Raw genomic sequence first — 24824 nt, 5'->3', positions numbered from 1 at the left:
TTTTGTCTGCTAGTGGTCATTTATTCTTTTAGCTAAATGACTCACATTGCTTGACCATTTTTGCATATGGTCAAAAATTTTAAAACCTAGCTATAATATTTCCTTCTCTGCAGCACAGTTAAGATACTTAAACTTTATAGGGAAAATGTCTACAAGATGACAAACATTGACTTTTCCTCCTTATTGCTCCATTAATCATCCAGAGGGTTGGGACTAGAATGTCAAATGGGCTTTTTCAAATACAAGCATCTGGATGATGAAAAATTTGAATTTATACTCAAATGTCTTAGAGTTACATAGACAGCTAATGACCCCTAATAGTAACTTACTCCAAGTGGGAATTTAGAATTTACAGATTACTTTTACACACATTTCCCCCCCTAGAGCTGAAGAGAGTACTGCCTTCTTTAAAACACTATTGACTTAATCCTGATAAAAATTGGGTGTCTGGTGGTGAAGAAGAATCTCTAATACACAATGATGTTAGAGTCTTTTGTTATTCAGGCAAGGACAAAGGGAATCAACAACATTATTTAAAACTGTGCTCATTTTGAGTCTAACAGTTTAAGTAAGCTATCCAATTTCTATGTCTTGATGGATAGTTTGGGAGATGGAAGTCCAAACTCTCTGGCCAGGCTCAAGGAGACAGAAAGGACAAATTTAGGGAGAGCATGATTGGAGGACGTATATCAGAAAAATGGGCCAGGTTAAGGCTGGGAGCAAGAATCAGCAGGAGCAGTGCAAACTAAGGCATATAACTAAAAGGAGGGTTGGGGCGCCTGGGTGGCTCAGTCGGTTAAGCATCCGACTTCGGCTCAGGTCATGATCTCAGTGAGTTCGGTCCGTGAGTTCGAGCCCCGCGTCGGGCTCTGTGCTGACTGCTCAGAGCCTGGAGCCTGTTTCAGATTCTGTGTCTCCCTCTCTCTCTCTGCCCCTCCCCTGTTCACGCTCTGTCTCTCTGTCTCAAAAATAAACGTTAAAAAAATTTTTTTTTTTTAAATAAAAGGAGGGTTGCTGCGAACCAGGAAAGGAAGCATAGGGCAGTATGTGTGGGCAGGTGTGTTGGAAAAATTCCTGACATCATTGATGATGGAACTTTCCAGAATTTTAGTATCAGTTTTACAAAGGTAAACTGTTTTTTTAAAGGATTAGGGAATGGCAGTCATAAAATTCCATTTCTATTTGTTTACTCATCAGTTAATAACTTTATCCACCCATCTACTCTTTTTATCTAATCATACTTCCATCTTTTCATCAACTTATTCTTTTATGTTTTATCCAACATTTTATTGAGTACCCATCTTGTGCAGAATTATTGCTTGGTATTTCATGGAGGAGTGAATAGAGTTAAACATAGCCCATAAGGTATTATCTATGACCCATAATAATGCATATGATAATTTCAGATGGAGCTGAGGTGGCTCAATGGACTCTATTATGGATGAATAAAGGCTTTTCCTTAGTTGTGCTTATGTAGAGATTTATTCTGTGTTTGCTTTCCACCTCTTATGTTTAGAGGTAATCCCAAAGATGGGTTTGTAAACTCAATAAAGGCAATTTGAAAGTTTAGCCTAGAAAAGAGGCCATCAGTGGCCCACGGAGCAAATGTTACAACTTAATGTCACCCCAGTGGACCAATGGACTAGAGAGTGCCTGCACTTTCCAAAAATCTTTTGAAGAAAAGAAAGCAAGAAACTTGTAATTTGGAGAGAGAGAGGCAAACATAAAAGCTTGGAAACAAAGCAGAACCCTTTCAATATTCCTCTAGGTGGTTCCTCATGAGTTGTGATGTATCAACTATTCCTTAAAACCAAATCATGTAACTAGTAGGGGAATCTGAAATTACAAAGACCACCTACATAGGTTTTGTTCTATAAAATACACAAATCCTGAGTAGGTTAAAATTTGGCCAATTGCCTAGAAGAGCTCTATATAACCAATAAAAGCACATTTGCCTCTGGGCTTACTGCCCATGTACAACATGCTACATACACCTAGCTATCCAGGGTGGGGTGAAGGCTTGTAGCAAAAATCAAGGGGTCCTGGCTGTTACTATATATTTCAGAGTGAGACTGCAGAGTTCAGAGAATATCCAAGCCAAATAATGTTATCTTCCTTTCCCCCAGAATACAATAAAATGTCTTCTCTGGACATTTTCAAAGCTATTTGCTCACCAAAGAAGAGAAAGGCACAAAACTAAAAGAGTGGTAGAAAATCAGTGAAAACAATGGCAGGGTGTAAGGGAGGATTGGGTAAGAGAAAATTAAGTGAAACTTAATAGATAGCATTTTGTGATGGGCCTTGAATCATAGGTAAGATTTCAAAAGGTAAAGCTAATGGGAGAAGGACATCCAGGTAGATGACATAGCAACAAGAAGAGTCTGGACACAAAAAAACTTGAGCCCTTACGCCAAAGGGAGAAAAGAACACATGATCCCTCTAAATAAACTATTAAACATAGGCTTGGAGGATAGATAGTTCTCTTAATGATTGAGGGGTTACTGGGAGGCCTCACAACCTCCTACATCACTGTCTTGAAATCTTCCAGATATGTGCTTATTGGGCTTAAGAGATGCCCTTTTCCCGTAGTTGCTATAGAGAGATCTCTGTGAGTAGCTGACCTTCAGATGTGAAACTGGCTTATGTAAGAACAGAGGTCTGAACTGCTTCAGACTTAGTTTTGGGACATTACTTTCTCTGGAAATTCTCTGGAATTTGGGGGCACCCAACATGGGACTGAGCTCTAGAGAGTCCACTCTCATGAAAATAGTCAAAATGACAAGCAGAAGAGGAAAGGCTGGAAAGACTTGATAATTTAATATGAAAACCTGAGGTCTAAGGACAAACTAACACAATACCCCAGACTATAAGCTTCGTGAAGGCAAGCACTGCATTTGCTTTGTTCACTGCTTCCCAGTTCCAGCACATTACTTGGAATGTGGTAGGTAATCAATCCATATTTGTTGAATTGATTTATTACTTAATTTATTAAGACATAAAAGAAGGAACACTTGCTTTCATCCCAATGGTTGGTGAAAAGCTCAAGACCACATTCCTCACAGTTCTTGGTCTCAGAATTATTACCCAGATTCAATGGTTTTTCTTGGCAAAGAGCTGCACATACCCCCCATGCCTCCTGTTAGGGAAGTTCCTTAGGTGGTGACCAGTACTCAGAGGACAATTTCTCCAAGCTTAGTAGTAGCCCTTCATCTATTTGACTGTCTTGAACATGTATTACCTACTTTCCCAACTGGACTATATGTAACTCAGAATGTAGACAATAGCACAGAGTGATTAAATGCACAAATTCTTGATTCAGAATCCAGGCTTTGATGTATAATAAATTTATGTTCCTGTATAAACTATTTATCTCCCCAAAGCTTTGTTTTCCTCATCTGTAATTTTGAGATATAGTAGTACCCAACTCATAGGATATTTATAAGAACTAAATGTAGTAATCTATGTAAAGCACTTTGCCTATTGCCTGGCACTTAATAATCTTGTAAGTATTATTTCCCTTTTTCCTCTACTTTTCCCTTAAAATTTCTAAATTTTATATACTCTAAAATCAACATTTAAAATATTTTCATATTTATGAAAGTAAGATAAATCTCACAATTGATGGTGTGTCCTAGGTAAATTATCATAGTTTTTATTTCTTTTTGATACACAAATTAATGGTACATTTTACAATTGACATCATCTAAAATAAGATAAAAATTGAAATTATTGTTATTACTGCTAATTTGACTATGTGAGGTACACAAGGAGATACGAAGCTTCAGGGTAGACATTGTGCATCATTCTGGGGGCATCAATTCTACTTGAAGATTTGGGTGGGAAAAGTCAAATACACCAGCCAATTAGAGATTTTAGATGTTAGGGGTGCCTGGGTGGCTCAGTCTATTAAGCATCTGACTCTTGATCTCAGCTCAGGTCTTGATCTCAGGGTAGTGAGTTCAAGCCCCACACTGGGTGTGGCACCTACTTAAAAAAAGAGAAATATTTTGGGGTTGCCTGTGTGTCTCAGTCTGTTAAGTGTCTGACTTTGGCTCAGGTTACAATCTCACAATTTGTGGGTTTGAGCCCTGCATGGGGCTCTGTGCTGATAGCTCAGAGCATAGAGCCTGCTTCCTATTCCGTGTCTCCCTCTCTCTTTGCCCTCCCCCATTCACTCTCTGTCTCTCAAAAATAAATATTAATTTTTTTTAAAAAAGAAATTTTAGATGTTATTTTTATATTTAACAAACATGGATATATGAAAGAGAAGTGAAGATTTAGCTGAATTTTTTATTGAAAACTGTGGCGTGCCATAGAAACTTTGGCCTGAGATACTGGATTTCTGCTGTAGGTGTTCATTATGCTTTGCTGCTTGGAGTCATGTGACAGAAAAGTGTGAGAAGTACAGCGTGAAGCAGTGGTGAGATAATCAGACAAAGTCCCTGCCCTCCTGGAGCTTAAAGTCTAGTGGGGGACAGACTTCAAAACTGGTAACAGGGGCGGGGCGCTTTAACTGTTGCGGTAGTCATTGTGACAAGAAGCAGCTGAGCACAGAGAAGTAAATAAAAAGATGGCTGCGTAGGAGGACGCGGGGCTCACAGCGCGTCCTGCCGATCACTTAGATTCCACCTACACCTGCCTAAAGAACCCAGAAAACCGCCAGAGGATTAGCAGAAGGGAGTCTCCGGAGTCAAGCGCAGACTAGAGGCCCACGGAAGAGGGTAGGAAGGGCGGCGAGGCGGTGCGCGCTCCACGGACTGGCGGGAGGGAGCCGGGGCAGAGGGGCGGCTCGCCGGCCAAGCAGAGCCCCGAGTCTGGCTGGCAAAAGCGGAGGGGCCGGACAGACTGTGTTCTGACAGCAAGCGCGACTTAGCGTCTGGGAGGTCAGAAGTTAACAGCTCTGCTCGGAAAGCGGGAAGGCTGGAGGACAAAGGGAGGGAGAGCTGCTGAGCCCCCGGACGGCAGAGCTCAGCTTGGCGGGGAACAAAGGCGCCAGCGCCATCTCCCCCGCCCATCCCCCAGCCAAAATCCCAAAGGGAACCAGTTCCTGCCCGGGAACTTGCTCGCTCCGCAAAAACACCCAACTCTGTGCTTCTGCGGAGCCAAACCTCCGGCAGCGGATCTGACTCCCTCCCGCTGCCACAGGGCTCCTCCTGAAGTGGATCACCTAAGGAGAAGCGAGCTAAGCCTGCCCCTCCAGCCCCCGTGCACCTTGCCTACCCACCCCAGCTAATACGCCAGATCCCCAGCAACACAAGCCTGGCAGTGTGCAAGTAGCCCAGACGGGACACGCCACCCCACAGTGAATCCCACCCCTAGGAGAGGGGAAGAGAAGGCACACACCAGTCTGACTGTGGCCCCAGCAGTGGGCTGGGGGCAGACATCGGGTCGGACTGCGGCCCCGCCCACTAACTCCAGTTATACACCACAGCACAGGGGAAGTGCCCTGCAGGTCCTCACCACGCCAGGGACTCTCCAAAATGACCAAATGGAAGAATTCCCCTCAGAAGAATCTCCAGGAAATAACAACAGCTAATGAACTGATCAAAAAGGATTTAAATAATATAACAGAAAGTGAATTTAGAATAATAGTCATAAAATTAATCGCTGGGCTTGAAAACAGTATACAGGACAGCAGAGAATCTCTTGCCACAAAGATCGAGGGACTAAGGACCAGTCACGAGGAGCTGAAAAACGCTTTAAACGAAATGCAAAATAAAATGGAAACCGCGATAGCTCGGCTTGAAGAGACAGAGGAGAGAATAGGTGAACTAGAAGATAAAGTTATGGAGAAAGAGGAAGCTGAAAGAAAGAGAGATAAAAAAATCCAGGAGTATGAGGGGAAAATTAGAGAACTAAGTGATACACTAAAAAAAAATAATATACGCATAATTGGTATCCCAGAGGAGGAAGAGAGAGGGAAAGGTGCTGAAGGGGTACTTGAACAAATTATAGCTGAGAACTTCCCTGAACTGGGGAAGGAAAAAGGCATTGAAATCCAAGAGGCACAGAGAACTCCCTTCAGACGTAACTTGAATCGATCTTCTGCACGACATATCATAGTGAAACTGGCAAAATACAAGGATAAAGAGAAAATTCTGAAAGCAGCAAGGGATAAACGTGCCCTCACATATAAAGGGAGACCTATAAGACTCGTGACTGATCTCTCCTTTGAAACTTGGCAGGCCAGAAAGGATTGGCACGAGATCTTCAGTGTGCTAAACAGAAAAAATATGCAGCCGAGAATCCTTTATCCAGCAAGTCTGTCATTTAGAATAGAAGGAGAGATAAAGGTCTTCCCAAACAAACAAAAACTGAAGGAATTTGTCACCACTAAACCAGCCCTACAAGAGATCCTAAGGGGGATCCTGTGAGACAAAGTACCAGAGACATCACTACAAGCATAAAACATACAGACATCACAATGACTCTAAACCCATATCTTTCTATAATAACACTGAATGTAAATGGATTAAATGTGCCAACTAAAAGACATAGGGTATCAGAATGGATAAAAAAACAAGACCCATCTATTTGCTGTCTACAAGAGACTCATTTTAGATCTGAGGACACCTTTAGATTGAGAGTGAGGGGATGGAGAACTATTTATCATGCTACTGGAAGCCAAAAGAAAGCTGGAGTAGCCATACTTATATCAGACAAACTAGACTTTAAATTAAAGGCTGTAACAAGAGATGAAGAAGGGCATTATATAATAATCACAGGGTCTATCCACCAGGAAGAGCTAACTATTATAAATGTCTATGCGCCAAATACCCGAGCCCCCAGATATATAAAACAATTACTCATAAACATAAGCAACCTTATTGATAAGAATGTGGTCATTGCAGGGGACTTTAACACCCCACTTACAGAAATGGATAGATCATCTAGACACACAGTCAATAAAGAAACAAGGGCCCTGAATGATACATTGGATCAGATGGACTTGACAGATATATTTAGAACTCTGCATCCCAAAGCAACAGAATATACTTTCTTCTCGAGTGCACATGGAACATTCTCCAAGATAGATCATATACTGGGTCACAAAACAGCCCTTCATAAGTTTACAAGAATTGAAATTATACCATGCATACTTTCAGACCACAATGCTATGAAGCTTGAAATCAACCACAGGAAAAAGTCTGGAAAACCTCCAAAAGCATGGAGGTTAAAGAACACCCTACTAACGAATGAGTGGGTCAACCAGGCAATTAGAGAAGAAATTAAAACATATATGGAAACAAACGAAAATGAAAATACAACAATCCAAACGCTCTGGGATGCAGCGAAGGCAGTCCTGAGAGGAAAATACATTGCAATCCAGGCCTATCTCAAGAAACAAGAAAAATCCCAAATACAAAATCTAACAGCACACCTAAAGGAAATAGAAGCAGAACAGCAAAGGCAGCCTAAACCCAGCAGAAGAAGAGAAATAATAAAGATCAGAGCAGAAATAAACAATATAGAATCTAAAAAAACTGTAGAGCAGATCAACGAAACCAAGAGTTGGTTTTTTGAAAAAATAAACAAAATTGACAAACCTCTAGCCAGGCTTCTCAAAAAGAAAAGGGAGATGACCCAAATAGATAAAATCATGAATGAAAATGGAATGATTACAACCAATCCCTCAGAGATACAAACAATTATCAGGGAATACTATGAAAAATTATATGCCAGCAAATTGGACAACCTGGAAGAAATGGACAAATTTCTAAACACCCACACTCTTCCAAAACTCAATCAGGAGGAAATAGAAAGCTTGAACAGACCCATAACCAGCGAAGAAATTGAATCGGTTATCAAAAATCTCCCAACAAATAAGAGTCCAGGACCAGATGGCTTCCCAGGGGAGTTCTACCAGACATTTAAAGCAGAGATAATACCTATCCTTCTCAAGCTATTCCAAGAAATAGAAAGGGAAGGAAAACTTCCAGACTCATTCTATGAAGCCAGTATTACTTTGATTCCTAAACCAGACAGAGACCCAGTAAAAAAAGAGAACTACAGGCCAATATCCCTGATGAATATGGATGCAAAAATTCTTAATAAGATACTAGCAAATCGAATTCAACAGCATATAAAAAGAATTATTCACCATGATCAAGTGGGATTCATTCCTGGGATGCAGGGCTGGTTCAACATTCGCAAATCGATCAACGTGATACATCACATTAACAAAAAAAAAGAGAAGAACCATATGATCCTGTCAATCGATGCAGAAAAGGCCTTTGACAAAATCCAGCACCCTTTCTTAATAAAAACCCTTGAGAAAGTCGGGATAGAAGGAACATACTTAAAGATCATAAAGGCCATTTATGAAAAGCCTACAGCTAACATCATCCTCAACGGGGAAAAACTGAGAGCTTTTTCCCTGAGATCAGGAACACAACAGGGATGCCCACTGTCACCGCTGTTGTTTAATATAGTGCTGGAAGTTCTAGCATCAGCAATCAGACAACAAAAGGAAATCAAAGGCATCAAAATTGGCAAAGATGAAGTCAAGCTTTCGCTTTTTGCAGATGACATGATATTATACATGGAAAATCCGATAGACTCCACCAAAAGTCTGCTAGAACTGATACATGAATTCAGCAAAGTTGCAGGATACAAAATCAATGTGCAGAAATCAGTTGCATTCTTATACACTAACAATGAAGCAACAGAAAGACAAATGAAGAAACTGATCCCATTCACAATTGCACCAAGAAGCATAAAATACCTAGGAATAAATCTAACCAAAGATGTAAAAGATCTGTATGCTGAAAACTATAGAAAGCTTATGAAGGTAATTGAAGAAGATATAAAGAAATGGAAAGACATTCCCTGCTCATGGATTGGAAGAATAAATATTGTCAAAATGTCAATACTACCCAAAGCTATCTACACATTCAATGCAATCCCAATCAAAATTGCACCAGCATTCTTCTCGAAACTAGAACAAGCAATCTTAAAATTCATATGGAACCACAAAAGGCCCCGAATAGCCAAAGTAATTTTGAAGAAGAAGACCAACGCAGGAGGCATCACAATCCCAGACTTTAGCCTCTACTACAAAGCTGTCATCATCAAGACAGCATGGTATTGGCACAAAAACAGACACATAGACCAATGGAATAGAATAGAAACCCCAGAACTAGACCCACAAACGTATGGCCAACTCATCTTTGACAAAGCAGGAAAGAACATCCAATGGAAAAACGACAGTCTCTTTAACAAATGGTGCTGGGAGAACTGGACAGCAACATGCAGAAGGTTGAAACTAAACCACTTTCTCACACCATTCACAAAAATAAACTCAAAATGGATAAAGGACCTGAATGTGAGACAGGAAACCATCAAAACCTTAGAGGAGAAAGCAGGAAAAGACCTCTCTGACCTCAGCCGTAGCAATCTCTTACTCGGCACATCCCCAAAGGCAAGGGAATTAAAAGCAAAAGTGAATTACTGGGACCTTATGAAGATAAAAAGCTTCTGCACAGCAAAGGAAACAACCAACAAAACTAAAAGGCAACCAACGGAATGGGAAAAGATATTTGCAAATGACACATCGGACAAAGGGCTAGTATCCAAAATCTATAAAGAGCTCATCAAACTCCACACCCGAAAAACAAATAACCCAGTGAAGAAATGGGCAGAAAACATGAATAGACACTTCTCTAAAGAAGACATCCGGATGGCCAACAGGCACATGAAAAGATGTTCAACGTCGCTCCTTATCAGGGAAATACAAATCAAAACCACACTCAGATACCACCTCACGCCAGTCAGAGTGGCCAAAATGAAGAAATCAGGAGACTATAGATGCTGGAGAGGATGTGGAGAAACAGGAACCCTCTTGCACTGTTGGTGGGAATGCAAATTGGTGCAGCCGCTCTGGAAAGCAGTGTGGAGGTTCCTCAGAAAATTAAAAATAGACCTACCCTATGACCCAGCAATAGCACTGCTAGGAATTTATCCAAGGGATACAGGAGTACTGATGCATAGGGGCACCTGTACCCCAATGTTTATAGCGGCACTCTCAACAATAGCCAAATTATGGAAAGAGCCTAAATGTCCATCAACTGATGAATGGATAAAGAAATTGTGGTTTATATACACAATGGAATACTACGTGGCAATGAGAAAAAATGAAATATGGCCTTTTGTAGCAACATGGATGGAACTGGAGAGTGTGATGCTAAGTGAGATAAGCCATACAGAGAAAGACAGATACCATATGGTTTCACTCTTATGTGGATCCTGAGAAACATAACAGAAACCCATGGGGGAGGGGAAGGAAAAAAAAAAAAAAAGAGGTTAGAGTGGGAGAGAGCCAAAGCATAAGAGACTGTTAAAAACTGAGAACAAACTGAGGGTTGATGGGGGGTGGGAGGGAGGGCAGGGTGGGAGGGAGGGTAGGGTGGGTGATGGGTATTGAGGAGGGCACCTTTTGGGATGAGCACTGGGTGTTGTATGGAAACCAATTTGACAGTAAATTTCATATATTAAAAAAAAAATAAAATAAAATAAAATTAAAAAAAAAAAAAAAAAAGAAGCAGCTGAGCACAAAGCAGGGTGTGGTCAGTTCCACTGGCGGCAAATGGGTGCCAGTCAAGAAATCTTAGAGAAGGTGAACTTACATTTGATTCTTGAACAAGGATATGGAGTTTGGGGAGATGACAGAGCCCACCCAACAGGATCCTTGTAGTCTTTGTCCTTTTTTTTTCTGGGGGCTGAGATGCTCTGCAAAGTATCAGGGAAGATCCTCATGGCTGAAATTTTAGAACTAGAACTTGCATTTATTGGCATCAACTCTGCCAAGGTCCTCTGAGCATCTTGGGGGTGGCCTTGCTTCAGCAGGACAAATCTGGGTCCCTTTGGAGCATACTGACCCTTATTTAACCCACACAGAGAACTCTGTAACCTCTTCCAGACTTCTGAGCCTCTGCCACAAGCAGAGCCCGCTTCTCAGATTTTGCTAATAAAATAGAAGTCCAAGCAATGTCCTCTTCTTGGATTATAAAATATTCATTTCCAGGATCCTTCCAGTAGAGCCAGCAGACAGTTCGTTCTGTGAAACACTGCCATTTGAATGGAACTGTATATTCTTTTGTAGAGCTCCCTGGGCTGAAATTCAGACCTTCCTTTTCTTGTCCTAAGGAGAGATACACATCCTTTAGGAAGAATGGTACAACATTGACATCCTTACCCTTTGCACCTCTTGATTATCCCCAGAACAGCTGGCTTAATGTAACAGTAATTCACAGTCCTCAGCTGGATGGCTGCAGAGAATTCATCATTATTCAGAGTTCAGCAAGTGCCAGTAGTGTTATTGAAGTGGTAATTGAATTTGGTGAACCCTCTGTGGTCCAGACAGCATAGCACTGCCGGCAAGAGCCATGCAGTGTGGTTAAGATGAATACATTTCCAATAATAATGAACCTTCAAACTAGGCTTGATAGCACACAGCCAAAAGGACATACTGTTTTGATAATTTGACTTATGATACTGAGCATTTTGGATCGAAGCCATGTGGAAGGATGACAATGTGTACCTGCGGGAAGATCCTGGGAGAAAAATCCAGTACTTCCTAGAAATCTCTGTGGAAAGTTCTATTGATAATCTCATCAGGCAGAGATATGTCTGTGGCCAATTATTTCCTTGTACAAAAACGTCCTTGCCACATTCTTGACCTGAACCCTTGTGTGGTAAAAGAAAAATTTCCAAATAATTTTCAATGAAGTGTGCCTTATCACTAAACAGCAATTAAGTGCTTTCAAAATTTCACATTCACAGAATGATCTCAACAATCTCACTACTTTGCAATGCTGTTTCTAAAAGAGAACATTTATAGTTTGGGAAAATAGCACAAAAATGAAAACTGCTGGAATTGTTTTGGTTGCTGAAAATATACTTGGCCTCATGGCTGCGGCACTGAAGAGGGAAAGAGCTTTGGCTCTGAGCTCAGGCAGACCCTGACTTTGAACCCCATCTCCTTCATTTACTGTGTCCTTAATAGGTCATTAGCTTTCTTTATATTCTCCATCTTTCCCCGTAAAAATGAGGTCAGTAGTATCTACCTCTGAACATGACAAGCAATGAATAAGGAACAGAGCTTGGCTCCACTGGATACTTACTATTAGAATAGCTGTCATTTGCTGGCCTACTATGTGCCTCGCAGTCAAGTGCTTATGAACGTGTATTATTTTACAACAGTGTGTGGTTGCTACTAAGGGTGACCTGGTTTGCCTGGTACTGTCCGATCTTACAACCGAAAGTCCTGAGTCCCAGAAACCCTCTTGGTCCAGGACAAACAAGGGTGGTTGGCCACTCAATCAATATTATGGTCTCCTCTTACAGGTGTGGAAACTGAGGCTCAGAGAGTATGTACAAGTTGTCCAATATCCCACAGCTAGGAAAGAGTAGGCCTGGTATTCAAACCCAGGCTTGAACAGCTCCCAAACCTGCACTCTTTCTGCAGCCTTCAACCCTGCTCAGTAAATGTTGCTTTCCTTGCTGTATTACTAGAACATTCTGGACTTAACAGATATTTGTAGATCAGATCACATTTTTTCAAATGTCTTCAGTTATTTCAGGATTGCATGCATGCGTGTGTGCTTGTGTGTGTCAGAGAGTGGGGGATTGCTCTCCAAGTGATAGTAATAATGAAATTGATAGTTTAAAAGCCTAACATTGATTTCAAAGTAATTTCTACCTTTTGTTCATTCATTCATTCATTCATTCATTCATTTAATAGATATATAGTGAAGTCCTACCGTGTGCCAGATACTGGGGCAGATACAAAGAAGACTTAAGATGCTGGCCTCAAGATGCTCAGTGTAAAGGAATTTAAAGAATTGGTTGTAAAAGACTGGGAGATTATGATGGTAGAGGGAAGCCTACATCATTCCTATCTCCCCTTGCACACTCAAGCCATGCAGATCTTCTGTAATGAAGCTACAAGCTTATTCCTGACACTAGGTTTTCTGCACTAGCTGTTACTTCTGCCTTGCAGATTCTTTCTCCTAATCTTGGTCATTCAGATCTAGGATGAAATGTTACCTCTTCAGAAAGAGCTTCCTTGCCACCTCCAGCTAAATTGGCCACTGAGAAATTCTTAGCTCACCCTGTTTTGATGATCTTCTAGGATTTATTTATCACTATTTGATACTCATCTTCTTTGACCGTTTACTGCTTTTTGCCTGCTTGTGCCAACAGGGAGAATGGAAATTCCAGGGAGGAGAGATAACTTGTTTATTTTATTGTTTCTTTTACTGATGGCGATATTCCCAGAACTTAAAACAATGCTAGGCACCCAGAAGCAGTCAGTAAGTATTTTTTGAATGAACAAAATGAATGCCCTAACAAGTGTTTTGGATGCTGGAAAGGGCAGCCAACTCAATGAGTAGAGGTAGGAGGGGAACTTTGCTTGAAGGGATCTCTGAATTTAGCTTTGCCCTTCCCCCTCACCACCTGACCACCACCCCCCTGCTCTTAAAGGTATGTTTTCAGTTAAAAAAAGAAAATACAAGAAAAAAAAAAAAAAGGGGCCCAACTTGGCATAACACTATACTGCTTTACTGCCCATTGTCTCTAGTTCTCTTTACATTTGTGTCCATAAATATTCTTGAACAAAACCCACTTTTTTTCATAGTTCTACACCTTTTTGGGGGACGTAAGTATTTTCTGACATTTTCATTTTAAAGGTAACTTTGTTCTTCATCATAATGGCTGTACCGGGATTTATCTAAACAAATCTACATCATTGGACCTTTGGATGTCCCCATCTTGCCATTATGGACAATATTGGACTGAGCAGCCTCATAGATAGATTATCTTTGACAGATCCACATGATAAAGTAGAAACAAAAGGACTTTGGTTTGAGTTCTAGATCCATATGTTTAAAAATTTTTGAGTTTACTCATGTGTAACATGGGGAGGAGTGTCTACTTCACAGGGCCACTGGGAAATTAAAGGCTTTTAATGAAGGTAAGTGCTCAGCACAAAGTAAGTGTGCAGTAAATGTTAGTTATCCTCAATAATTTCCTTTGACTAAACTCTAGAAATCCAATTGGCTTTCCAATCTATCTTAAGGGACAAATAGAGACATCCTAGATAAATGGGTAAGGAAGGAGGCTGCAGGTAAGGGGAAGTAAAGTTGGGAATATGATTTTTTTTTAATTATGAGAGAACTATAGACCCATTGCAACCACCAGGACTTTAACATAAAGGTTATATTAACTCTGACCCTCACCCTGCCCAGATGGCAGCCCTGGTCCCTGCTGGGCTTTGCATTGCCCCTGGATATATGCTTTTCTGGGCACAAGGTAAGAGCAGGTTGATCGAGATAATGCTGGTGGTTTAAGCTGGGTAATTGGGAGGATGGAGAGCCCTTTGACTAGAGAATGAAGCCAGAGAGGCAAGTTTTGTTTGATCCATGTTTAATTTTTAATACACAGATGTGTCTAGCAGGTTGTCCAGAAAAAAATATTAGGGCTCAAGATGTTGGCTTGAGTAAACAGTGTGGAGAATATCCGAGGCCTTAGCAATAGAGATCACCTAACTCAGCAAGAACTGTCTTTTGCTTCCCTGCTGCTAAGACATTGCAAGCTCATCTAAAAATAGCTACATTGCTTTCAATAGATGCTGTCACTTGGTGTCTGATTGAATTTGTTAATTTTAATTTTACTTATATTTTCCTTTTAATATTGAAGTATAATGAACATATAGTGTTATATTAGTTTCAGGTGTACAATATAAGGGGCCAACAATTCGTTACATTACTCAGTGTTCATCGCGAGAAGTGTGCTCTTACCCCCCTCTATCTATTTCACCCAACCCCGGACTCACATCCCCTCTGACAACCACCAGTGTGTTCTCTGTATTTAAGAGTCTGGCTTCTTTTGTTTGTCTCTTTTTTTTCTTTGTTTTGTTCCCAAAATTCCACATGTGAGTGAAATCATATGGCATCGGTCTTTGTCTGAGTTACTTCACTTAGCACTGTGCTCTCTAGGTCCATCCATTATTTATATTTTCAATGAACAACTCATAAGCCCATAAGTAATGGCATAGTCACACACTGATAAAATCGTGTTTATTTAGTGATGTCTGACAAATAGAGAAAGTAAAAAGAATATTAAAAAATGTATAATTTACATATAAATACTTTAAAAGAGAAAAGCTGAACACATATGGTGACATTAAAAGGATGTATACATTTAAGTTTGCAGGCTATCTTATAGCTTGACAAATTAGATACACATATGTATACACATCTATCTTGTTTGTGAGTTTGCATAATTAGGGCCCAAGGATAAGTTTTGGGCATGTCTACAATAATTCTGAACTCCCATAAAATTTATGGTATTTTACCACCACGGTCATGGTGATTTTGTTCTTCTTTTCCAAAATCTACTACCAGCACATTTGAAAGTCATCAGAGGGCCCCGGTTTCCTCATCAGTAAGGTGAGAAAGTCTCTGCCGATATGTTCTGCTTCTTCTGAATGAAAAAGTGGGGAGCTCCAGCAGCCTCCAGCGTGTAGAAATGGAAGGGCTGAGCGGCCTGGTCTCCTCTGCATCAAGCAGAGTTTTCTGTTGGCTTCTTTCTTTGGAAAGGAGTCAACTCATGTGAAATGGAGCAAGTTTATCGCACCAGTCCACTTAACTAACAAACATTCCATTCCTGTAGATACAGTCTGCTTCCTAGTATGCAACGAAACAGAAGACTAATGGTCTCTGGATTTCAAATTGAACAGCTACACGTGTCCTCGGATCTTGAACTTGGAAGTTCAGAGTTGAGCTGCTCAAAAAGAGCGCTCTACAGAGGCCTGTCAAGTCAAAGATATATGCCAAGATATTTGTATGACAACGTGTTCAGTATGATATTAAACATCACTGACATTTGTGACAGTGACATTTTCTTGACATTCCACTAGTGTATAACAAAGTAAGATGAGTGTAATGTGATCATCTACACAGTAAAAACATGTATCTGATTTCTTACATTTATAGAAATTTTCATTTGTAGCCAATACCACAGAAAAGTAAATCACCCCTAAGTACTATCCTGAGCTTAACTTGATTTCAAGTTTACAGTTAATCAGATCTTTTATTAAAAAAACAAGACAGATATAACTGACCTCATATGACTACAGGCAATACATAGGACTCAGGGGTAAAGTAATAATTCTTCCTAATTTTTCTTATATTCATTTGATGTTGGGTAGCTACACTTTGCCTCTGTAGGTATCCTCCTCAAGGAACACATCTTACATTTCCCCTCTGCTGGTGTTTGGCTTTAACTCTTGGAGTAAGGCCTCGTGGTTATGAGGACAGTTGCTGTGACAGGTGCAGGTCCCGATGGTCATCACTGGTTTCTTGATGATTTGCCCTGGGGAGCACTGGAACTCTACCTGGATGGTTTTGGTGTTATGGGGGGTGCAGCACCGGCCATCGCTGCAGACCCCACAGTACCTGGGCTTGTAGGTGTGCAGGCTGGTACAGTTCTTGAACTGCAGGTGGATGGCTTTGAGTGACTTTGTGGTACGAAGACACTTCTTACCTTTCTAAGAAAGAAGAAAAGGAGCAATTCATGGAATGGCTACCATTCCTCTGTGGGACCATTTTAGGGATACGGAATAAATTGCTAGTTGCCTACCCAATATCCATTGTGCTTTCTTCTTTGCTGACATACATTAGTTTTGTTTGGACAATCTGGTCAGGTAAAAGTATTTGCTTCCCCAGAGTATTTGGGAGCTTGAAATGGCTTTGTGCTAAAGTTCTGGCCAATGATATATAAACCAAGGGATTCTTGGAAACCCTTTGCCTTTCAGACAGGTACAGTTCTTTATTGCTTCCTGGATTCATTTTCTTTCCTGCCTAGAATGTGAAAACCTGGCCTAACCGTACACAACCATCTTTTGACCTTGTGCCGATGAGGATAAGGGTAAACGTGCATATAGGCTAAAGAAAGCTACTTTTTCAAGGCACTGAAACAGTCTTTGATGTTTTTTTATCCAATGCATTCTTAGGTGTTATAAAGAGAAAGGAAATATACCTGGCCACATTGCACGCCTTCTAATGTTTCAAATACTTTTCAGCATTAACTCACTTAACCTTATTAACAACATTCACCCCTACAAGGATCTGTTATTCACATAAGGGACAACTACCCACGTTTCACAGATGAGTAAATGGAGTCTCACAGGGTTAACATCACCAGAAATATCTAGTTAGTGAATGAATGAATGACACAAGCCCAATCTTTCTAATATACTATAACCTCAGGAACGTCTAAGACAATGAGATATTAAGGTTATTTTCCATGAAGGCAAGGTAAGTGGAGAATTTATTCAATATGCCATTAGTAATGGTTGATAAGGACCCCCCCATATTTATAATTCAGGACAACATTGACTCTATGGTTATTTTCCACTTAGATTTCTTCACATACTAATTCGCCACAATTCTCTTCTGCTTTTCACCTTCTTAGGCAGAGCCCACAGCTATGGAGAGCTGAGGCTTGGGATTCTCTTAAATCAGTGGCTCTCAAATTGTATTGTACATCAGAATCTTCTAGAAAGTTTGCTAAAACATAGATTATTGGGCCTTAGATCCATGGTTTCCGATTCAATAGGTCTGATGTGAGCCCCAGTAATTTGTATTTCTAACTAGTTCTTAGATGCTGCTGCTGGTCTTTGAGAAGCACACTGAAACATCTCTTGGTGTTAGGAAATAATGATTATTATGCTAGTATTTCCCTAGATTCCAAATAAATTTTTGAATCTTTATGAAATGTATGTATCTCAAATATAATACTTCCTAATATTATACTGGGTGCAAGTTACATTAAAAATATAAATTTTGGCGAAAGAAATAATAGAAAAAGCAAAATTTTAGGGGCATGACATGGAAATGCCTTATTTAATAAAGAAGCAAGTGTGTCCTTGACAATAGTAAGGGTCTCTTGTTTCTTACCTTTTCATATTTAATGTGTAGCATATATTCTTGATAATGTCCACAAAAAAGGGTACAAGATCAGTAACATCTGAGTGTGTGGATGTGTGTGTGTGTGTGAGAGAGAGAGAGAGAGAGAGAGAGAGAGAGAGAGAGAAGCAGAGAGACAGGAGAGGGGAACAGAGAAAGAGAGACAAAGGTGGCTTTGTGGGTGAATCTACATAACTGTGCAATAGGTATGTTAGAATTCCCTAAGTGTGTGGGGCACCTGTGTGGCTCAGTTGGTTAAGCGTCTGATGTCAGCTCAGGTCATGATCTCTTGGTTCATGAGTTTGAGCCCTGCGTCAGGCTCTGTGCTGACAGCTCAGAGCCTGGAGCCTGCTTCGGATTCTGTGTCTCCCTCTTTCTCTGCCCCTCCCCTGCTCATATACTATCTCTCTCTCAAAAATAAATAAAAATATAAAAAAAAAATTTAATAAAAAAATAATTAAGGGGTTCAGTTGGTTAAATGTCCAACTTCAGCTCAGGTCATGATCTCATGGTTCGTGAGTTTGAGCCCCGCATCAGGCTCTAGCTTGAGCCTGCTTGGATTCTGTGTCTCCCTCTCTCTGCCCCTCCCTCACTCTCACTGTGTGTGTGTGTCTCTCAAAAATAAATACACATTACATAAATAAATAAATAAACAAATAACTAAATAAATAGAATTCCCCTAAGTGTGGGAAGGTGCAGCTTCTAGCTTATCTTAGAGATAAGATGCTTCTAGGTGTTATTTCAAAATTGGTGGAAGAAACATAAATTAGGATGGACTTCCAAGTCATATAGCTAAGTAGCTATTTAACTAATATGACCACTAGAGACTCTCATTTTAGCAACAAATGGAAATGAGGCCTAATGTTAAGTAATGGTGCCTAATGTTAACAGAGTAATCTATGCCCAGACACTTTGCAAATTCATTCTACTTAATCTTCATGACAACTTTGAGGTAGGTACTGTTGACGGTCCCATTATATGGGGGAAGGAATTGAGGCTTAGAGGTTAAGAAAATGGACCCAGATTCCATAGCTAGTTCATGGAGTAAGCCAGGGTTTTAGGCTGTCTGGCTCCAGAGTTGCACCCTTAGGCTTTCGATGATATTGCCTCAGTGTGGAGATATGTAAATCTTTCATTGCTAGAAACTGTTTTATTTTAGCATTAAGTTTGTACAAATTTCCAACTAATGGTTCAATTTGGGTATTGAATTTATCTGATCTAGGGCTCTGGTAACAAGACGTGTGATGTCATCAGGAACCAATCAGAGCTTCTGATCCACATGCCTTATACTCCGTGTTAACATACTGAGTTGATATAATTCCAGCAAAAAAGGAAAGAAATGTGCTATTTTATTTGGCACATATCGCCTTATGCTGGCAAATATACTATTCCCACTAGACTTTTTAAAATACTGAAAATAATTCCCAGACACCCATTCATTTATTCGTCCACGATTGTGTATCAAGCACACAATATGTACAGGTAGGATGTTGGGGACTGAGGGCTGAGTAAGGAAGACATGGTTTCTATCCTGTGCTTCCTGCAGATCAAGCCTAAAGGGGTGAAGAAAACTGAGGTCAGAAATCACTTCTCTCAAATCAACTGTGCTCGGCAACTGAGCTGCCAGTTTTTCTCCAGGAATGCAGTGAGATTTGCCAGATCATTCTCAACTCGGGCTCCACCCTCTTTACCTGTGGACCGGCTGTGAGTTGCTTGGGATATTTCAATACATTAAAGAGAAGGAAGAAAAACAAGGTAAACTCACTCATTTCAGGAACCTCTCTGCCTTTCCTCTGGGGCTCACTCCCCGCTACAGCTGACCTCCGAGTCAATAAGTATCACAGTGTCACGGTGACTGTCTAGAGCCCAGATGCCCATCAGGCAACATGACCTCCTCTGGCTGCCTCCAGGCTCCTACCTTATCTGTCGGTTGCTTGTGTTCTTGTTCACAGGGCCGCACCATGCAGAGGCGAGTCTGCTTCACCATCTCACACTGTGGATTCCGGTTGGTGACCCGGGTGGAAAAACCCATGCCACAGCTCTTGGAGCATGCGCTCCACTCCGTGGTCTGCTCAATGCAGTTGATGCTTGAGTCAGAGACTGCAACACCTACAGTGGCTTCTGTCCTGTAGGCTGTGGGATGTACAAATCAAGGTGGCCATATTGAGTAAACCATGGGGATTGCTGAGTGGTCCTTTCAACCATCATTGGAAAGAGGGTTCATTCAATTCTGTACCTACTAAACTCAGGTGCTTTCAGGGGCCAGAACTGGATCTCTGTATTTATAAACCCTAAAGAGGTAGCACAATACCAGCACAGTGTAGGCCTTTAAGAAAGCTTTGAAGAAGGACTGTTGAATTGTCCTTAAGAAGCTTGGGAGACGCTGTCTTAAAGAAGCCTGGTAGTCTCAAGAATGTAGAACAGTATAGCATCAACAGCCATTCCATAAACTGTAGCGTTTTCAACATGCGATTTTGTACAGAAAAAGGATCATGATGGAATTTTAATTAGATGAGCAATTAGAACCTCTCAACTCAAGGCAATACTTTGAAATACTTTGCTCTAGACTGGTAAAACTGGTTATTTGGATTATGGGATATAGACACTTGGACTTTGATTACAAAAAGTTCTGTCCCAACACTTAACATGTATGGCTTGGGGCTCTCTCTTCTACATGGCAGTTTTCCTATCTGTAGGTCATGGTTGATCATTTCTGACCTCAGAAAAACTGTAAAGCTCCATGTACTGCCAGTATAAATAATCTGGGTGATTAATGGCTTCTAAAATAGTCTCTCCTGACTCTTGAATTTTTCTTTTCAAAAAACAATTTCCTTTATACGATAAAACAAAAAGAAAAGCAAAACAAAGACCCTTCACCCTTCCGCCAGCATCTGGAAAAGTGACAGGTCTCTGTGATACCGGTTCAGGGAAAAGTAGCAGTCTTTACGGATGCTACTTGAGAGCCCAAGGTAATACACAGAATCCAGAAAAGAGTGATAATTTATATTTTTTACTTTTATCTTTGTGATGTTTTTAAGGATCAAATGGGGGCAGATGAAAATCTAAACAGCAGTCATCCAATAAGACAAAATCAATCCCCTTGCTCAAAAGAACCACTGAATGCAGCAGGTTCTCTTTAGGAGAAACTGTGTGCATACTTCAACAACTTGGCTAGGATTCCAACACGTGATGTGCTTGATCTCAGTGGGCAATCTGGAATCCACAACCGAATGGGCAGAAACTGAGGCCAGTTTCTCGTTGCAGATCCCCAAAGAGGATACGTGCCTCCTGCCTGCATTTAACCTGGGCTCTGATCACCGTCAGGTATCCTGAGTATCTTACCTGGAAGGGCAAGGCCTCCTAATTCTGCCTTCTCATTTGAGTCACAGACCCACTTTTCACAGCACTCCCCGGGCACTTCGACTTTCCTGGGAGCTGGGCAGTCAGGCTGGGGCAGGAGCAGGTCTTCCTCGCAGCGGGGCACACAGCCAATCTGCCCGTCTCTGCAGGTGCACTGGTATTTGCAGCTTGGCTGAAAGGTCTCTCCACTTTGGTAAATGACCCCATCAAACACGCAGTTGTCTCCTTCTACAGCTAGGGCGTCAGGGGAGCAAGGCACAGAGGGAAGGGCAGAGAGAATAAACAACAACACAGCTAGAAAAGCTACATGCAAACCTCGGGTCCTTCTTTTCCTAGTTTCTTCTCTATCTCTGGCAGAGAGATGTCCTCCCGGAGGCCTCCCTAAGCAAGAAGAAACCCATCTCATCCTGCCACTTATTTTGCAGATGAAGAAAGAGGAGCACAGCTAAGAAGTGACACTCCCCAGGTGCCACAGCTCTTGCTCCCAATGATAAAGTCATTTAGCTAGAACCTCCTTGACCTCTCCTATTCCAGCAGGTTAGAATTAAAAAGACAAAAGTGCACTTTGTATTCTCCAAACAGGTTAACTGGTCAAATCGGCAAGGGTGCTGGGATTCCTTGGCACTCCAGCACAATAAATCATCACCAGCTTAGAGAAGAAAGGAGAAGCCTATTCCAATCCCTCTTGTGGGGTTGGAGGGATGCAGGCAGCCTCAGACTAAATGGTGCACCACGTGGAAAAATGATCCCCCATCGATTAGGTCTCACCAGCCTGGACTGGCCCGTTGCCTGCATTTTATTTTATTCACAGTCCAAACTGGGGTTACATAGTGGTCCCAGGAGACCAGGGGCTGTTTTAGCTCAAACAGGACCATTACAGGTGTGAAAACAAACGTGCTGGGGAACTGTGAGCATGGGAGTTATCCCAGAATCCCGTCACCCACAAGCATCCCCTTGGAAATGTCCAAAGGAAATGATTTCACTGGCTCTAAACTCTGCTCCGCTGCCCCTCTATCTAGAGGCAAGTGACGAATGCTTCTCACCTTTGCGGGCAGGTTTCCTCTCTGGCTTCTGGCGGCTCCCCAAAGCCGCAAGCACCCGCACCCCGCCCCGCCCCGCCCCAGACCATACCTGGCGCACAGTAAGCGCTCCACAAACATCACCTACTGCACCATCACCATTATTATTATTTGCACGTCACCCTCTGGGAAGAGGAGGAGAGGAAAAGGCAGCTTGCGGGAGCAGAGGGCAGGAGGCGCAGGGGGCCGGATTACCCATGCAGATGCCGGTTCCCGCGTTGGGGTCCGCTCTGCGGTCGCAGAAGAGGCCGCGGCTCTCCTCGCAAGGCTCCAGCAGCGAGCAGCTCTCGCCGCGCTGGCGGGCGCACACCAGACAGCAGGAGCAGTCGTCCAGCACGGCCCTCACCCCGGGGGCGCAGGTTGGCGGCGTCTTGGGACACCGCACGGGACACTGGGCGGGACAGCGCTGGGTCGCAGCGACCTGGTGCAGGCGGGACGAGGAGAAAGCTCTCAGCAGGAAAGATCGAAGGCAGAGCCACTCGGTCACCGGGCGCGGGCCACTCATTAGGGCAAAGTAACCAGACGCAGCTTAGAGGCGCGCCACTCACCTGTCCCAGGACGTGGAGCAGCAGAAAGCCCAGGCAAAAGCACCGCTTCGACAGACTCTGCACACTCTGCATGATCGGGCTTTTCCCTCCCGCTTTGACGAGACGAGACTTGGCGCCCCAGATCGGCCCGGCTGGCACCGCTGCAGGTCCGGCGCCCGCCTCTGTCCCCCGGCGGCACCGGCGCAGGTTTTATAGCGCGTTCCCGGGACGCGCTCGCGCGGGTTGGCTGCAGGGCCGGCAAGGGGAGGGGGGGGTTGATCTGCTGGGTGGGGAATGGAACGAACCCCGGGGTTGCCATGGCAATTGGCCGTGGGTGCAGCTCTCCTTAGGGCGCGGCCCCGGGGCCTGCGTGTGCCTGTGTGTGGCGACTGGCTTTTCCCGAAGCGCCGGGAGGGGCAGGGTGGAGTCTCGGGGCCGGGACCCAGGGCTCGCTCGAGCGCGTGGGAAGGAAACGCCCGTTTCCTCCTGGAAGCCGCTTTGCCTTCCCCCAGGACCGAGACACCGGCACTCCCCACCACGCTGCGCGCTGGCCGTTCCAAGCACACGTGGGGCTCTCCTCCGGGGGTGCCTGCAGTTCGGGGCCATCTGTGGGGGGTTGGCGAGAGGCCCAGGGGGTTAGTCATAAGGGAAGCACATGCAAGTTTGTCACCGTTTAGGGCACTCTTTGAATGTGTTGAGAGAAGGGGAGGAGAGGAAAGAAGGGAGGGAAGCAGAAAGAGAGAAGCAAGAAAGTGGAGGGGAAAGCAAGAAAAGAAAAAGAGCAAAGCAGAGCATCGCAGCTATGGGTTGAGGGATACTTTTGGCCAAATGGCAAAGTTTCTTTGATTCTAATCATTCCCAGCACCACCCCCCCCCCCCCAGTCCCCCATTCTTAAACTCACGATTTCTGCAGGCTGAGAAGAAATAAAAGCAAAACATAATAACATAAAAATGTAAGAGGTAAATACAAACTTTCTTCCTGATGGAAGAAAGCCTTGAAACACCTGTCGTGTCATGCCTGATGTGAATCAGCACATGCCAAAATCCAAGAGAAGTTGAGAGTCGGCGAGGCAGGTTCAGCTCAGCCACTGTCCAAACGTCAGTGAATCAGGTGAGGAGTGAGGCCGGTCGCTGCTTTACTTGGCTGACTCCCGCAGCAAACCCAGTCTCTCCCTCACTACTCTCCCTTATCCACGATCAAAAAAGGGCCGCCGTGCCATTTCCATCATTGGGCATCTCTCGTGAGGTGGAGAGCGGTTTTGACCGCTCCGAAGGTGATACTGCTCCATGGAGTAACAGAAAATTTCTCCCCTGTACTTCAGCTTGGCTGCTGCCTCGGGAATGATGATGCCCAGCTCCTTTGAAGATAGCCACATTGGAAAGACACTTTATAAGAAATACTGGACAGTCTTGTGATGTAACTCTACACTTTAAAAAGAAATGAATTTCCTCTGCATCATCCATCTCCGGCATGAAGGAAATCAAACGCAGCTTGTATAAAGGGCCACGCCTGCCCCCGTAAGGCCTGTGCCCCATGGTGACGTCATCCCAAGCCCCTGCAGGATAGTTCTTAGAGCAGCTGGAAACGGCTATTACCTATTTCCAAGCCTGCAGTCATTCCGCTTTCTGTGAGGTAAACCAGACTCGGCAGTTCTCGAAGCTTGACGAGAGATTGAGCAGTTAATTTGTGCCATGTCTAAGACACTCCTATACTCTTCAAGTTGACAAGCTTCTTGGCTCATCTGGCCTAGTGATGCTTCCATCTGGCTGCACATCAGAATCAACCAGCGTGTATTTTTTAAAACTACAGATCCTTGGGCCCTACTCTTGGCCTACTCTCAGTTGGATTCTCTGGTGAGGGCTCCTGGTTGTAGTTTGAAATGGGA

General features: G+C 42.8%; 1 protein-coding gene across 1 annotated transcript; it reads right to left on the bottom strand.

Moving 5' to 3' along the window:
- Positions 1-14883: 14883 nt before the first annotated feature.
- CCN3 (cellular communication network factor 3) lies at positions 14884-23108 on the bottom strand. The gene is made up of 5 exons (XM_042923498.1): positions 22960-23108; positions 22607-22832; positions 21315-21566; positions 19891-20105; positions 14884-16552 (listed from the first exon to the last, which is right to left on the bottom strand). Exons 1-5 carry the CDS (start codon positions 23029-23031, stop codon positions 16256-16258), a joined length of 1062 nt encoding a protein of 353 aa, XP_042779432.1. The 5' UTR covers positions 23032-23108; the 3' UTR covers positions 14884-16255.
- Positions 23109-24824: the final 1716 nt, after the last annotated feature.

The sequence above is a fragment of the Panthera leo genome, chromosome F2 (genome assembly GCF_018350215.1).
Source record: "Panthera leo isolate Ple1 chromosome F2, P.leo_Ple1_pat1.1, whole genome shotgun sequence".
NCBI classification, from domain to species: domain Eukaryota; kingdom Metazoa; phylum Chordata; class Mammalia; order Carnivora; family Felidae; genus Panthera; species Panthera leo.
Note: the sequence above shows the minus strand (reverse complement) of the source record. Positions and strands in the feature narration are given on the sequence as shown.